This window comes from Mus musculus, chromosome 7, assembly GCF_000001635.26.
Source record: "Mus musculus strain C57BL/6J chromosome 7, GRCm38.p6 C57BL/6J".
NCBI classification, from domain to species: domain Eukaryota; kingdom Metazoa; phylum Chordata; class Mammalia; order Rodentia; family Muridae; genus Mus; species Mus musculus.
The window spans coordinates 27187006-27200939 of NC_000073.6; the positions used below are offsets into that span (position 1 = coordinate 27187006).

Consider the following 13934-nt stretch of genomic DNA (forward strand, 5'->3'; position numbering starts at 1 on the left):
TAAAAAACCAAACCTCAAAAACTCACTTTAATCACAATCTAACAGCGCCAGGTGCAATGTCTGGGGACAGACTCTGGGTACAATGCTGTGTGGCAACCACACACACACGGCTCTGAGAAGGTCCCTAAGGGGGACTTACCTTCAGGGACTGAGCCAAGGGAGGGGGGGAAGGGACTGGGGTACTCCATAGGGAAAGGCGCTACTTCTTGGCAAAAGAGATCTTCATAGCATTGTTTTGTGTGATCTTAAAGCCTTGCAGGGCATCTCGTGCTGCCCCAGCCTGCACTTCATTGTCAAACTCCACGAAGGCGATGTCATGGCGCCCAGGGACCAGACGCACCTCCTTGAAGCCAGGGAACCTGGGAGGAGGGAATAGCAGACCTCAGATACCCACCTCAGCTTTCCCCTAATATTTTGGCACCAAAGTAACAGAGGCCAAAGAGGCTAAGCGTCCCATAATGTAGAACACAGACCCCACACATAAAGATTATCTGGACAAAATACATGGAGAACCCCTACCGTAAACAGCATTAAATGAAAAATCTCAACAATCACAATGTGGCCTCAAACAGCGCTGGCGCCCCTTCCTTCCCCCAAAGTCCAATCCAGTCCCACAAAATGTCACCAATCCCTACTCTGTCTCTGGTGTTTGCTTTGTTGGACTGGATCCCTAGCTCAGGCTGGACCTTAGGTCCTCAGCCTAAGCCCTGGGATTACAAGATGCCATGGTGACTGTTGGAATTCCCTCATTTCCTCCAGGTCAATGGATGTCTTTTCCCACAAGCAGTCTCAGAAACATGCACTATTTTATGGAGATGGCATACAAGCTGTACTGCTTCCAGTTTTATTTGGTTTCTCAAATTTTCCTTCAGCATAATTCTAAAGAATCATCCAAGGCAGGTATGGAAGGTTAGACTTCCACGGAAGGCAGAGGCAGATCACCAGCTCCTGGCTAGCCAGAGTAACATATGAAGACTGTGTATTTTTGCTCAATAAACCATCTGTTTCCATCATAAACAAGAAGGGAGGGGCTGGAGAGAGGGCTCAGCAGGTAAAATCAAGAATTGATCTTGCAGGACCCAAGTTTGGTTCCCAGCACCAATGTCAGGCAGCTCAAAACTGCCTAAAATTTGAACTCAGAGATATCCAACACTTCTGGCACATACCCACACACAGATAAATGCATAATTAAAAGTAAAACGAAGAAAATCTTTAAAAAGAGAGATGGGGTAGGTCGCATGCCAATAAAACCTTCCACATTCCAGGGCTGATTATCCCTCCACACCAGACAAGGCTAAGAGCCTCACGCATGAATAGCAAGTCACACGCCCAACTAAGGGCCTCATAGAATAGAGCCTTGGCTACATAGTGGAAAAATAACCCTCAACTCAGTCCTCCTGCTTCAGCCCTCCAAATACTGAGATTGCAAGCATACATCAGCACTACCTCCCAGGCTTGACCAGACAATTCTGTAAGAGGTGTGCTTGGAAACCTGAAGACTAGGCAAACAGCCCTTCTCCACTTTGCAGTCCCTCTATTCAAGGTCTACAGGTTCCAGCTCACTGGCAGGGCAGAGTTCCTAGTGTCCCCAATGTCCTTGCCATCTTTTGAATAGGCTGGTTCATACCAGTCTAAACCTGCCCAACATTTTGCTGTTCTTTCACTTTTCCCTTGTTCTGAACCTCTCTATGTCACTGAAGCAGAAAAGGCAGCCCGGAACCCAAACTACCTGTGCATGGATGCCCACAGCACTGTCTGTCCTCACGCACCATCTTCCTTTCCTGCTTCACACCTTCAGGTGCTGGGCACCGGAACGACCCGACCCCGCCCGCCCGCCCGCCCGGCCGCCGCCCCACTTACTGGTTGAAGAGCATGGAGAGCATGAGCTCGTTGGTCTCCTCAGGCAGGTTGGTGAGGAACAGGATGTGATTGGGTGGGTTCTCGGAGAGCTGTGGGAGAGATGGGAGCCCATGATCAGGGTACCCTGAGAGGGGTGCTGGGTACGGCACTCTCATCACCACCCCGTTGAGTCTCTCTCACATGTCCCCCAACGCACACACTCTCACCAGTCTCCCAGAGACCAAAGGCCCAAGACAGCAGAGACCTTTCAGCTTTTGCCACTACTGTACTGGGCCCCAGTGTGTGCACTAACCTGGATGCACACCTTGGCTTAGTTAGCTTCAACCTGCTCTCCCAGACCAATTCACAAACCAACTCCCCTCTGACAAGGTCGGCTCACCACAGAGCTCAGCCCCAGCGCCACCCACCACCAACCTAAAAGCCCCCTGTAACTGCTCCACTTCTGCTCGCAGATCATGCTTATGAGACCATGTGGTGGGGCAGGGGCACTTACAGGCTGGGCAGGCGGCATCTGCCCAGGCATGAGCTGCTGTGGGGGCATGGCCCCAGGGGGGATCTGGCCAGGAGCGAGGCCTGGTGGCGGGATCATGCCAGGTGGCGGCATGTAGGGAGGCTGTCCTGGCATATGGTGCATGATGCGGGGTGCCTGAGGCATCGGTGGCATGCCCTGTGGAGAACAAGAACAGGAGTGATGTCACAGGGTCATGGAAAGCAAGGTCACAGTGACTACAGCATGGCCCAACTTTGTTCAGCTGTATATAAAGACACTGGAGGGAGGCTGAAGATAGTTCAGTGGTCAGACAGCATGGTTCCCAACCCCAGACAGCAGCTCCCAGCTCCCTGTGACTCCAGCTCTAGAAGATCCAGTGCCCTCTTCTGGCCTCCACAGGGACTGCGCTCATGTACACATACACAGTCACAAATTTTAAAAGCTTTTGCCATGTAGCTTGGCTGGCCTCGAACCCACAAGGCTATGCCTGCCTTGTGCTGGGACTTAAGGTGTGTAGCACCACGCATGGCCCAAAAAATTACATCTTTAAACAAAAGAAGAGAAAAAAAAAAAAAGAAGAGAGGTGGCTCAGCGGTTCAGACTGTTCTTTCAGAGGACTAACATACACAGGACAAACCACAATTGTTTCTAATTCCAGATCCAAGAGATCTGAGGCACACACATGCATGCAGTCACAAATACTCACAGGTACATACATCTGTATATATTAAAATACACATGCATTAGAAATAAACATTTTAAAATGTAAATTAAAACAAAACAAAAAAAGAGCCAGCAAGGTGGTTTAGCAGGCAAAGGCACCTGCCCGTAAGCCTGATAACCCGAGCTCAAGCCCAGGATCCAATAGGGTGGAAGAGAATTGCTTCGAGTTCTGACCTCCACTCATGTCCATGGGCATGAACACTCGTGAACACACATAATTAAGCAAAAATGTAACTTAAAAATGAAAATAAATCAGAGATGGAAAGTTTGAGAACAGAAGTGATCTGCAGGACAAAACAAGACACACAGCTACCACCACTAGCTGCAAAGTGTGACACAACCCGAGGACCAGGAGACAAAGACAGGAGGCGGCACAATTCAGCTGTCTTTTACCCACAGCGCTTCAGGTGCCCATCGCAGAATGGCGTGCCACTTCTTTCTTTCCTTCCTTTCTTTTTTTTTTGGTGTTTTGAGACAGGGTTTCTCTGTGTAGCCCTGGCTGTCCTCGAACTCAGAAATCCGCCTGCCTCTGCCTCCGCCTCCCGAGTGCTGGGAGTAAAGGTGTGCGCCACCACTTCCCGGCGGATGTCATGTCTTATTGGGTCAGCTTGAGTTCTCAAAATGAGGGCCAGAATAACCTCAACCTCCCAGTTGCTAGACTGCAGATATGTGCTATACCACCCTCCCAGGGCACGCGTCAACGCTGACACACAGTACAAGGTAAATTTTCCTTCTTTCATTTCAGGTGCTGGGGGTTGAACCCAGGACCTTATGTGAACTAGCCACACCTAGTCCTAGGCAGGGCTAAACTTTTCTCCTGTAGATCCAACTGCCCTGCATCAACACAAGGACTCTGCCATGCCTTATTAGACATCTCTCTCTATCCACAGGCCTACAGCAGGTCATCTTGAAGGCAGAGTTGGTTCCCTCCTCCTTCCACGGGACACAATAACTGAACTCAGGTCCCCTGGCTCGCTTGCAAGCACTTTACCAGCACAGATAGCATCATGATCAGGTCTGCCTTAGATCTTGTGCAGGCCCCACGTCCTACAACGGCACCACAGGAAGCCTACCAAGCATTTATTTACTTCTGTAGTAATAGCTTAGCTTACTGCAGGGAAACAACTAACTCTTCATTCCTTCTCCTGCTCATAGTACTGCGGATTGGATGTACAGTCTCCCACAGGCTACGTCAATTTTTGTAGTTTATAATCCATTAGTCTCTCTAAATGAAATTTGCCTATTTCCAATAGTAGGCTGGTAAATTTTTACTTTCTATAAAGACATGGACTTAGCATGAGCATGCACAAACATGAACTCGCAAACACACACACACTGAAGTAAAGATACACAAAACCAAACCAAACTCAAAAAAGAAAATTAGGAGACAGACCTTCCCAACACTCCAGGGTACGCAGGAGAGAGAGAGGCCTGCTCCATCCATCTGGCTCCCCCAACAATGGGACAATCCCCTCACTCTACCCCACACAAAGCCATGTGGGACACTTTTCTGCACCCTGCTTACCGGTACGGGCTGGACAGCCCCCACCACGGGCGCAGCTGCCCCACCCTGAACAGCCTTTTTGGCAGCAGGTGTCTCCTGACTCTTGGGCTTCCTCTTCTCTCGTTTGCGATCTCTCTCCACATAGGTGCCCTTCATCTTGGCAATGATGTCCGAGTCAGTCTTTGCGTACTGGATGCGCTACCAATCAAGAGCAAAAAGGCCCAGGGCATGTAAATCAGGGAAAACTGCTAGCGTTCAAAATGAGACATCAAAGGAGCTTGCTAAGAAAAATCAGAGACTGATTGGTGACAACTTCCTTGTCTGTAAAATGGGGATATTTTCCACTTGGCCAGATTATTGTAGAAACTTATTGGAAGCAGCAATAGCTGGACTATAGGAAGCAGCTGTAACTGTAAGCTAGAATAGGCGCTTACAAGCTCTCCTAGGAAGAACCCAGAACACATGCTCAGACACATACTTAAACATTTTGAGACAGGGTCTCACCATATAGCTCTGGCCTGAGGTCCCAGGAATGTTACAAAGTAAACCTTTCAAATACAATGGTCAGGAAAAGTGGAAAAACAAAAGGAAGGGGTGAGAATCCTGTGGACACTGAGCATCCACCTAGCAAGAGAACAGCCAGAAAGTGAAGGGATGAGAAAGCTGGGCCTGGGATCCTAGACTGCACTTCTGCCTAGCTGTGCTGAGGATTAGAGGAGCGAGGAGGCAAGGTCACATGGACAAGGGGGACCCTTTGTGCTATTCTAGGAAGCTGTAAGGAGGGACGAGCACTCTCAGAAGAAGCTGTGCTGCGGAGACAGGGCTGGGTGTGTGGAGGAGCACTTGGGGGTGAGGGACAAGCAAGCAGAGGCGTGGTTAGAACAAGGCTTCAGTGGAGGTGGGCAGTCCAGGCAACAGCTACAGTGATAGAATGTCTGTAGGTACGGAAGACAAGTGCTGCTCAGAATCCGTTCTTCACTTGGGTTCCACCATAGTTCTGTGGTGTTTTAGGCAGGTTCCAACTCTGCAGTCCAGGTTGGGTTGAAACTCTTGGCAATCCTCCTGCCTCAGCCTCATAAGCCACCACACTCAGATACTCGATCAGTCTGTGACCCCACAGCCCCCGTATAAGGAACACAGGATGAAAGGAACAACAAAAAAAAGTAGCATCCTTAGGGACCAGCATAGGCCACAGGAGGCCCATAGCCACCCAGTCTCCTCCCACACAAACACATCAGCCTATACACATGCACACAAACACACAAACTTCACGCTCAAGACACTCACCATGGGCTTGTCGTAGAAAGGGAAGCCCTGCATGGAGCGCAGGGCATTGGTGGCGCTGGTGACCTCCTTGAAGATGACGAAGGCCTGGCCCCTCATCTTCATGATCCGAGACACCAGGATATCCAGGATCTGGCCAAACTGGGAGAAGATGGCATACAGGGACTTCTTGAGCTCTGCATTTAGGGAAGACAAGACACACTGTGACAAATGGCTGGACACTGTGTCCTGGTACTTGCACTATCCTCAGAGGTGGACCAGCCAGGCATGGTGGCGCACACCTTTAATCCCAGCACTTGCAAGGCAGAGGCAGTAAGATCCCTGAGAATCTGAGGCCAGTCTGGTCTACAAACCAAGTCCTGGACAGCCAGGATTGGCTACACTGAGAAACCCTGGCTGGGGATTGGGGGGGTGTGGGGGCGGGGGAGAGAAAAACGAAAAAAAAAAAATCACAAAACCAAAATGTCAGCCCAAATAAGGGGCCACCAGCCAATTGACTGAATACCCAGAAATGCTACATCTCAAAGCCCACAGTAACAGAAACAGCCAATAGCCACTCAAATGGACATGTCTACGTCCTACAAGACGTGGGCAGCTATAATACCTACTACAAACTTGCTGTTCAAATAACAAACACTTCTTTTCACTCTTAAGCTAACCTTCCAGGCCTTTAAGCCTGACATGCCATCGATTCCTTCCTTCCTTCACTTGTTTATTCAAGGTAGGATCCCATTCTATAGCCTGAAACTGTCAACAATTCTCCTGTCTCAGTCTGACTCACAAGCACGGCCTCCTAGTGTCCGCCACACCTCAGCCGTTGTACTCTTCACTGAATGCCCTTCTCCTGACATCTCCATGACTGCCCCTCTAGCCACTTAAGTCTCAGCATAAATCTGCAGCCTCCCTGCAGGAAGCTCTCTCCAACTTCACTGTCCAGATGTCCCCTTATGGCCCTCTTCTTACCCTGTCTCCTGCTGACATCACAAGTCCACTTACCGACCACCACTAACAGCTACAAGCCTGTCAGTTGGACATGCTGGCCCCACCCGAGAATCCCAACCCTCAGGAGCCTGAGGCAGGAGCACCAGGTACCTGAAGTCAATCACAGTGGGACCTGGGAAGTCAGGCTTACAGGCAAGCATGCGTACCAGCTGAGTCATTTCCCAGTCCTCCCACGACACTTTTCTCCAGTTGGTCATAAGAACCAGTATTTACCCTTCCTTAACTTCTGAATTACTTCCACAAAGCAATGCACCAAGGGGCCAGTGCAAGGGCAGTAGAGCATCCATCCACTTCACAAGCCTTCACGACCTGAATATGATCTCAGGAACTCAACAGCTGAAAGACAAAGGCTTCTCTAGAGGGGTCCTGACCACCCTCATGCATCCATTTATAGATGCACACAAAATAAATACATAAAAATAGTCATTTGTGTTTACTTTTTTAAAAATGTGTGCCGGGATTCAGTCTTTGCAGAAACTTTCTAACTATGGGCCTTACTTCCAGACAAGAACTGAATTATTTGGTAGGGATTTCTATTTAAAAAGAATCTTAAAAAAAAAAAATTTTATGTGTGGATTTTTTTTTTTTTTTTTTTGCCTGCAGAAGCCAGAGGAGGATGTCGTATCCCCTGGAACTGGAGACACACACAGTTACGAACCTCCCTGGAGGCAAGGAATCAAAACCAGATCCTCTGTTAGATCAGGCAGCATTCTTTAACCACAGAGCTCTCTCCAGGCCATGCTGATTTTCTTAGTTGCTGAGATTTGAACCCAGATCCTTACTCCTGCTAGGCAAGACTAACACTAGCTACATTCCTCAAACCTTTTGGACACTGGGTCTTGCTATGTCGCCTCAGCTGGTCTGGAACTCAAGCTCCTCCTGCCTCAGTCTCCTGAGTACTGGGATTACAGCCCTGTACCTCCACACCCTAAAAGAAACCGTTTGTCTTTGGTTTCTTTTTTATCTGCTTTGGCCATGTTGTCCCAAATGGTTTCAAACTTTCACTCTTCCTGAAGAACAGAATTACAGCCTCTGCCAACCAGCCCAGTCTAAGAATCTGCTTAAGCAGAACCCCACATTTCTGTCTCATTTTTCTTGCTATTTGATCCCAGGCAAGTTATGCCACCCAAATTCCAACTACTTAATCTGAGAGGCTTGTGAGAATTAAAGACAGTCAAGACTTAGAACGCGGCACAATCACCCACATCACAAAGCCATCCATTGCCCATCCCTCCTGTGTGTCATCTGCATTGTAGTCAATCACTGAGGCCACCACCCAGAGGTCAGTGGACAGAGACAGTCTCATGAAAGCAGACTGATGGCAAGAACGATCCTGGAAGGCTTCAAAGGAAGAAGGGACCTATGAGCTAAAACCTGGAAGATCACTAACAATGCGCAGATTAAAGGGCAGAGTGTAAAACCTAGGGTGAAACCAAGGAACCAGTAGGTACAAAGGCCAAAGTTAACTCCTAACAGACAGAATGGGGAAGGCTGAAAAAGAAATGTGGATGCTAGAGGTGAAAAGGGGTCAACTCTTGTGATATCACCTTGAGTCAGGCTACCCCAAGAACTCACCATCCTTCTTGATCTTCTCATTGAGATTGTTGATATAAATAGTGTGGTTGGCACGGGTCTCGGGAACTGGCATGGTGGCTATGGTGGCCATGGTGTGAGATGTTCAGGTACGGCTTAAAGAGGAGGAAAAAGCGACTTTAGCCCTAAGTTTCCCAAATTCTTTGTTCCAAAGGGCTGATGCTCAGGGATCGCCCTTCCAAGAGGAAGTCGAGTAAGACCGGAATTGGAAGAGGATGTCACAGCTTAGCAACAAAGCCAGCACAGGCCCCCGCTTCTCCAACCCGCGTGCTAAGGGAGAGCTAGAGAGGTTAACTACGAATCCCAGAATGCTCTACGAGTCCCGGCAGGCGGAGCACACCGAGCGGCGCTTCCCATTAGTCCACGTGCGCGAAAGGCGTCCCGGGAGGAAAAAAGACCCCGGATGTCGGAGCCAGTTAAGAAAGTAGGGGCCGACTTGGAACATCCTAGTCTCTCAAAGAGAGGCCTCCCGAAGTGCTCCACCCGCCTCCCCGGCGCCGAGCAGCGTCTACAACCCGCGGGAACCCACCACCTGAGCCGTCGCTCCCGCCGACAACGCCCGCCGAGCTACGCTGCACAGACACACAACTATCTTCCCCGGCAACGGCTTCTCCCTTCCGCGAGCTAATCACGGCGGGCAAACTCGGTAAGTTCAGAGTCTCTCCCCCGGCCTCAGCGTCTGCCAAAGGAACACTTGGGGTCCCGCCCCCTGGACGCGAGGGAACGGACCAATCAAAGAAGGGCACGAGCTTCTGGCCAATTGGGACATGGTTAGAGCTCTGGTGCATTCTAAGACTGCCTTTCGGAAGCCACACCTCTTCCCCTTCCGCCAGTATCACGTGACCTTCAAGAGCGTTGTGCTGGTTGCGAGTTCTATCACGTGGGATGGGAAAGGACAGGTGGAGGCTGGCCGGGTGACGTCATTTCCTCCTGGGGAGGCGCTTGTGCAGATTCCTAAGTTCCTAAATTGATAGGTTTATACCAACTTAGTTGGCCTTTGATCGCTGAGTTGCTGCGACTCTCATACTTCCCCGCTAAGCCCATGACCCGCCCACCATTAGGCTGTTTTCTCACCCACGTGCCTTTTTTGTAACCTCTTAACCCTAGCTCGTAAAGTCAAGGTTTCAAACTCAGGCCCGCAATGCAAAAAGTAGGCAAGTCACATCCTTTAGACACCTCACAACAGATCTGAACCTCCGAATAACAGAAGTGACCAAAACTAGCTTAGCTACAGCAGATGAGATGACACCTACAAAATGTCCCTTCTAATGTAGCCCCAGCCCCATAGCACAGACCACCCTTCGGGATCCTTCAGCATTTGATTTAGCCCAGTTTCTCTTTCCACTGTTTCAAATACTAGCCCAGGTTCTCCCAGAACAACTGGCCAGACACCATATTCTGCTATCAACTCCAGTTTTAATTTTTTTTTTTTTTTTTTTTACAGATCTCAATGTGCAGGCCTGAATATCTCTCATCCAGTTCCTTTAAAAACTGAAAATCTCCATCCTTGGGAGATTTGGGGAGAGCCTCTTATTCTTCCTGTAGACCCCAAATGACTTCTCCATGCTCTTTCCCCCTAAAACCCACAATCTCTCCAATAATTCATGAGACCCCAGACACCAACATTCCACCTCCTTTACCTCTAAATCCCCCGGACCTAGCTTTACCATCCCCTCCTTGTAGTCTCCATACATCTATTTCATCCCCACTGCCGCCCCCTCCCCCCCCTCCTGCTCCTCCCCCTCCCCCTCCCCCTCCCCCTCTACCCTCTGCTGTGGAGCCTGTTCTCCCTCATGTCTATGGCCTGAAGAACAGCCAGCTCCTGAAGGAGGCCTTAGAGAAGGCTGGCCCAGCCCCCAAAGGCAAAGAGGATGTGAAGAGGCTCCTGAAGCTGCACAAGGACCGGTAGGGTCTCCAGCCCCCAAAACCAGCCCAGATCTCAGACAATCACCTGATTACAAGTCACCACAGCCACCCTGCTCTTTGCGGTCCCACTTCCTTGATCTCAAACAGCCAGATGCCTTAAGTACCCTACTTAGTTAGCTTCCAGCAATAGAGAGAACAGCTTCTGCTCGGGCCTGGCTTTGACACAGAAGCCAGTGGTTCTGTGCCTCCAGACAGTGACTCCAGAGTAGCCAGAGTTGTGATAATGGAGCCCAAGGACAGATCTCAGTGTTGGCTTCTAGAATCGAAGCAGCTACAAATGCTAGTGAGCACGTTATGCAGGCCAGTGCCATGAAAGCAGACAGTACCGAGCAGATCTACAGTAAAGACTTTTTAAAGAACTGGCAAAGTGGAGCTGGAAACACAGGGTCAGCAGCAGCGGACGTGGAGTTGGATGGAGGGATTTGGACTGTCCTGAGGTCTGGTGAGCCAGGGAATGACTTCGCTGAGAGAGGAAAGCTACTTTAGAGAATGAAGGTCATGAATCGAGTCCAAGGTCTCAGGAAGAGAGTAGTGCACACAGGGACACGCACAATAAGGGAAGAGACTAGAAAAGAGACCACAGGCCCTTGTCCAGATTGATAAAGAAACTCCTAGTTCCTGACATAGTGGCAACATGCCTGTAATCCCAGAGCTCAGGAAGCCAAGCAGGAGATGAGGGAAGGCCAGCCTGAGCTACATAGTGAGACCCTGACTAGGAAGGAAGGAAGGAAGGAAGGAAGGAAGGAAGGAAGGAAGGAAGGAAGGAAGGAAAGAGGCTCTTACGCTCTCTAACCACATTTGTAAGGTACACACACCAAGTACTCCAGCCACCATCATCAAAATTAAATGCAGAAAACCTGTCACACCACAAAAGTAGTTTGTGTTAGACACTACTCTGAAGGAGTTGTTCACTTTGCTTTATTTTTTGGTCTGTTTTTGTTTTGTTTTGTTTGTTTGTTTGTTTGTTTGTTTGAGAAAGGACCCATGTAGCCCAGGCTGACCTCAAACTTGCTATGTAGCTGAGAATACCTTGTTCTTTCTTCCTCCACATCAGATTATAGGTATACACTGCCAGCACTAGAAATGGTGGTATGAAACAGAGTCTCTCTGTGTAGCTCAAGCTGGCCTGAAACTTGTGGCAGTCTTGCTTCTGCTTCCAAAGTGCTGATACTTCAGGCATGAATCACTGTGGTTGGCTGACTTTTTAGATATTTGTTGTTCTCAGCAACTTCCTAGGAGAGGAACTGCTACTTTCCTGCTGAGGAAGTCCTGGATGAGAAATCTAGGACTCTTAGAAGGATAGAAAGATGACCCTAGTTAGAAGCTCTTGCTGCTCTTACAGAGAATATGAATTGGGTCCCCAGCAACCACATAATGTGGCTTAAAGCCATAGCACCAGCTCTGAAGGATCCAGCATGTCTGGCCTCCGTGGGTCCCAATGACGAAAGCTGAAGGTCCCGCTCAGCCACTTTACAAAGGGACAGGTCTCCATTTGAACTCCAGGTGCCTCTAAGCACCCTGCTGTGGTCTGGAGTTCTCTTAAACTGAGAACCTGGAGCTTTGTGTATCCATCACGTGCGCGAGCATCCCCATCACCACCCCTGGCTTGCCTTCTCACCGTCCTTGGAATAGACAAAACAGGCATGTGGCCTGAGGGACCCGTGTTGAGGCTTGGTCTGTTGCTATGTATTGTAATGCTGAATTCTGTACAAAGGCCAATGAGTGAATTCTCAAATTTAGCAGTTCTTGTTGTGCAAACCTTGCTCCCTAATTTAAAACTGTTGAGATTTTTGCGAGACAGGGTTTCTCTGTGTAGCCCTGGCTGTCCTGGAACTCACTTTGTAGACCAGGCTGGCCTCAAACTCAGAAATCCGCCTGCCTCTGCCTCCCAAGTGCTGGGATTAAAGGCGTGCGCCACCACGCCCGGCTTGCCTGTCTCTATGTATACTGGAGAATAAAGATGCCTGCGGCCTATAACAGGGCAGAAGAGAGATAGATGAGGTTTTGGTTCCCAGGCTTGGGGTCCGAGGCAGGAACCATAAGGAGGAAGAAGATGGTGGAGAGAGGAGAAGACGCCTTAGCGTAGGTGAATCATGAAAACATGGCCATGAGGGCTGGTCAGTTTGAGTTAAGAGCTGCCCTGATGGGACATGGTAAGATATACCTCAGGGTTATTGATATGGAAGTAGACATTAATAGCTAAGAAGGTGGCTGTCTGCGCGGCTCTAGTGCTGATTAAGGCTTACTATTAATATAAAAGTTCTGTGTCTTTTATCTGGGAACTGAATGATCTAAGGTGGGGTAGATAAATAATTGCTACAACAGACTGAGGTCACTGAGACCATGTGGCTGCCTCAGTAGGCCTACTCAGATTCATTAAGGTGATCTCTTGGGCCTTAAGTATATTCCCACCTGGATTACTCAGGCTGAGTTAAAGCTATTTATTGTGTGTCTGGATGTGGGCGTGTGTGTGCGTGTGTGTGTGTGTGTGTGTGTGTGTGTGTGTGTGTGTGTGTGTGTCTCCTTCCAACATGTGGGCCTGAGGAGCTGAACTCAGGTTGTCAGGTTTAGCAGCAGCAGGCACTTTTATCCACTGAGCCATTAAGCCGTTACCCATTATATCTGATGGGGAGAGTAACCAGGAAGCACACCTTTAATCTCCAAACTGGGGAAACTAAGGCAGAAAAGTTGCCACTGGTTGGATGCTAGCCTAGGCTACATTTGGGGAAAATGTCTACCAAATAAAAAAGGAGGAGAAGGAGGGGGAGGGGGTGGGGGAAAGAGGAAGGGGAAGAAGAGAGAGAGAGAGAGAGAGAGAGAAGAAAGAAAGAAAAAGAAAACAAAACATTTGAGTATAAAACCTGCCACCTTCTAGATATTTCTTCAGAGAAATCGCTATGACTCCTGGGTGTATAGGTTCTTTGTCTGCTCTTTGTCTTTCGAGACCTGACAGGAGCTGCAGGAAACATCCAAAATGGTGATTTCCCACACACACACCAGAGGAGGAAACTGAGGCTTGCAGAGGCGATGTGGGGGGTACAGCCTCAACAGGGGAGAATGAAGTGAGCTACCCAGACAGGAGTAGCCCTGAGTTAGGACAGCTCAGTCTCCAGGGGGTGGTCTCAGAGCTGTTCCCTTGTGACTTACCCTGGTTGCTCTCCCTCAGGTTTCGAAGTGACCTGCAGTGGATCCTCTTTTGTGCTGACCTGCCATCATGCATCCAGGAAGGCCCTCAGTAAGAACCCTTCGCTTGGATTCGAGAGGGCCCTCCCACAGGCCAAGCTGCACTGTGGGACACGTACCCCCACGCTGTAGGCATCCTGGGAGGGGAGAAAAATATCTGCAGGGTATTTTCCACATCAGGATCTCTCTCCCTCTCTCCCTCTCTCCCTCTCCCCCTCTCCCCCTCTCCCCCTCTCCCCCTCTCCCTCCGTGTGTGTGTGTGTGTGTGTGTGTGTGTGTGTGTGTGTGTGTGTGTATCCATTTTGTGTTCCCCAGGTTCCTAGGTTTAACTCCCACCTACCAGCCTCTTCTCCCCACCTGGCATGGGAG

The 13934-nt window shown here is 49.5% G+C and overlaps 2 protein-coding genes across 12 annotated transcripts in view; one reads left to right on the forward strand and one right to left on the reverse strand.

Moving 5' to 3' along the window:
- Snrpa (small nuclear ribonucleoprotein polypeptide A) lies at positions 1-9266 on the reverse strand. Of its 3 annotated transcripts, none has more exons than NM_001285825.1 (7): positions 8989-9266; positions 8439-8551; positions 5865-6037; positions 4599-4775; positions 2354-2527; positions 1861-1949; positions 1-359 (listed from the first exon to the last, which is right to left on the reverse strand). In NM_001285825.1, the coding sequence occupies exons 2-7, from the start codon at positions 8527-8529 to the stop codon at positions 200-202; spliced, it is 864 nt and encodes a 287-aa protein (NP_001272754.1). In that variant the 5' UTR covers positions 8530-8551; positions 8989-9266; the 3' UTR covers positions 1-199. The 3 variants fall into 3 exon arrangements, with proteins under 3 accessions (NP_001272754.1, NP_056597.3, NP_001040102.1); NM_015782.3 differs by having other exon boundaries at positions 8986-9266; NM_001046637.1 differs by lacking the exon at positions 8989-9266 and having other exon boundaries at positions 8439-8755.
- BC024978 (cDNA sequence BC024978) overlaps positions 8776-13934 on the forward strand; it is a 14404-nt gene continuing 9245 nt past the window's right edge. For 4 of the 9 annotated variants that reach the window (XR_881742.3, XM_011250621.3, XM_017322333.2 and 1 more), the window contains exons 1-2: positions 9249-10361; positions 13549-13617. Coding sequence is in view for 6 of the 9 variants with exons in the window: in XM_011250621.3 (XP_011248923.1) it covers positions 10009-10361; positions 13549-13617 (422 nt within the window). In the remaining 3 variants the exon portion in view is untranslated. Of the gene's footprint in view, positions 9103-9248; positions 10362-13548; positions 13730-13934 lie in introns of those variants that run through there. The other 5 variants (NM_001290513.1, NM_001243888.1, NM_001290511.1 and 2 more) reach the window with 3 other exon arrangements.

What these genes read in the sequence shown, in the direction of transcription:
- Snrpa (NM_001285825.1), bottom strand. Translation starts at nt 8,529, where the DNA reads ATGGCCACCATAGCCACCATGCCAGTTCCCGAGACCCGTGCCAACCAC. An exon ending in TGAGAAGATCAAGAAGGATG is followed by an intron (nt 6,038 to 8,438) that starts GTGAGTTCTTGG and finishes CCCTAAATGCAG; the next exon opens with AGCTCAAGAAGTCCCTGTAT. An exon ending in GGGCTGTCCAGCCCGTACCG is followed by an intron (nt 2,528 to 4,598) that starts GTAAGCAGGGTG and finishes TGTTCTCCACAG; the next exon opens with GGCATGCCACCGATGCCTCA.